The sequence below is a fragment of the Arachis ipaensis genome, chromosome B03 (genome assembly GCF_000816755.2).
Source record: "Arachis ipaensis cultivar K30076 chromosome B03, Araip1.1, whole genome shotgun sequence".
Classification (NCBI taxonomy): domain Eukaryota; kingdom Viridiplantae; phylum Streptophyta; class Magnoliopsida; order Fabales; family Fabaceae; genus Arachis; species Arachis ipaensis.
The window spans coordinates 127,842,438-127,843,880 of NC_029787.2; the positions used below are offsets into that span (position 1 = coordinate 127,842,438).

At 32.7% G+C, this 1,443-nt stretch overlaps 1 protein-coding gene across 1 annotated transcript in view; it reads left to right on the forward strand.

Moving 5' to 3' along the window:
• The window catches only part of LOC107631832 (PLASMODESMATA CALLOSE-BINDING PROTEIN 4), a 2,497-nt gene continuing 1,343 nt past the window's right edge, over positions 290-1,443 (forward strand). The window contains exons 1-3 of the mRNA XM_016335401.2: positions 290-513; positions 818-1,057; positions 1,142-1,178. Coding sequence (XP_016190887.1) covers positions 462-513; positions 818-1,057; positions 1,142-1,178 — 329 coding nt within the window. The 5' untranslated portion in view covers positions 290-461. The remainder of the gene's footprint in view (positions 514-817; positions 1,058-1,141; positions 1,179-1,443) is intronic.

Genomic DNA, 1,443 nt, shown 5'->3' on the forward strand with positions numbered 1-1,443 from the left:
CACTATCTTTAAATTAGTTCTATGATTACGATAGAATGTTTTAATTTAAATTAATTTCTTTACGTTTGTTATCTTAAAAAATTTTATTAATTTTTTTTTACAAATTAATCTATCCAAAATGTAAATTTGCAAGAATTTCTATGTCACCTTACTCTAAAAAAAAACATTTTTACAGTAAAATTGGCCGTTTGAAAACATGAGAAAGTAATGAGTGAATTATAAAACTAAGGAAATCCTGTACACAATTCCCCAGAACAGTACCCTCCCAGTTTATGCCTTTATATTGTATAATAATGCCTTTATCATTCACTTAAATGATGTAAAACACAAGCCATAGTGATATATAGTTTGATAGAGACACCTAAACCACAACACTTCTCTCTTGTCCCTCACAGATTCTTCATTCATTCTCCAAACGCTTTTATCTCTCTTTTCTTCTCCCTTTCTTACTCTATCTTTTCATGGCCCTTTTCCTCTATTTCCTGCTTCTCTTGGCCCTCACTGGCCATTCAAGTAAGTCTTTCTATTTTTGAAGTTTCAAAATTTATAGATAGCTGCTGATCCATGTATGTTTTCTCTGACATCATGAGTTCCTATAATTGATTATTGCTTTTTCTTGCTTTAAGTTCTTGTGAGGTGGATTTCTACTATGATGATCAAAGACATACTATGTAATTCTAGTTGAGAGAGTGAATTTTAGTTGCTAGTTAAGGAAATTTCTAAACATGTTTTTTGTTCCTTGTTGATTTTGCTATTTCTGAATTGCATGTTTTGATTGCTGTATGAGCTGACTGTTCTTGTTTATTTTGTGCAATAGATGCTCTGTACTGTTTATGCAAAGATGGTGTAGGTGATCAAGCACTTCAGAAAGCAATAGATTATGCTTGTGGGAATGGAGCTGATTGTAGTGCTATTCTCCAAAATGGAGCTTGTTACCAACCAAACACTGTGAAAGATCACTGTAACTATGCTGTTAATAGCTATTACCAAAGGAAGGGTAATGCTCAAGACAGCTGTGATTTTTCTGGTGCTGCTTCCACTAGTCAAAATCCACCTTGTAAGTACAACTCCAATTTTAATTTTTATTCTTCTCTTCCTTATTTTTCTTTACTAATTTATTTGCTTAATTTTTAATCTGCAGCTACATCTTCTGGTTGTGTTTACCCCTCAAGTCCTAGGTATGTATATCTTGACTGATTATGTCTTATGATCCTATGAAACTAGTTTGTTTTGGGAGTGTTTTCTGTTCCTACTCTCGAATCTCTTTCATTTAGATGTAAAGGTGATTTAGCATGATTCCTTTTTTTAGGATTATTCCACTTTTCCATTTGGGGTGGGTGGCTAAGCTTATTAGAATCTTTGGTGGGTTTCAGCAATATACAAAAGCATTTCAAAAACTGAGTGCTTTTATTCAGCATTCAAAAAACGTTGCATTTTACAACA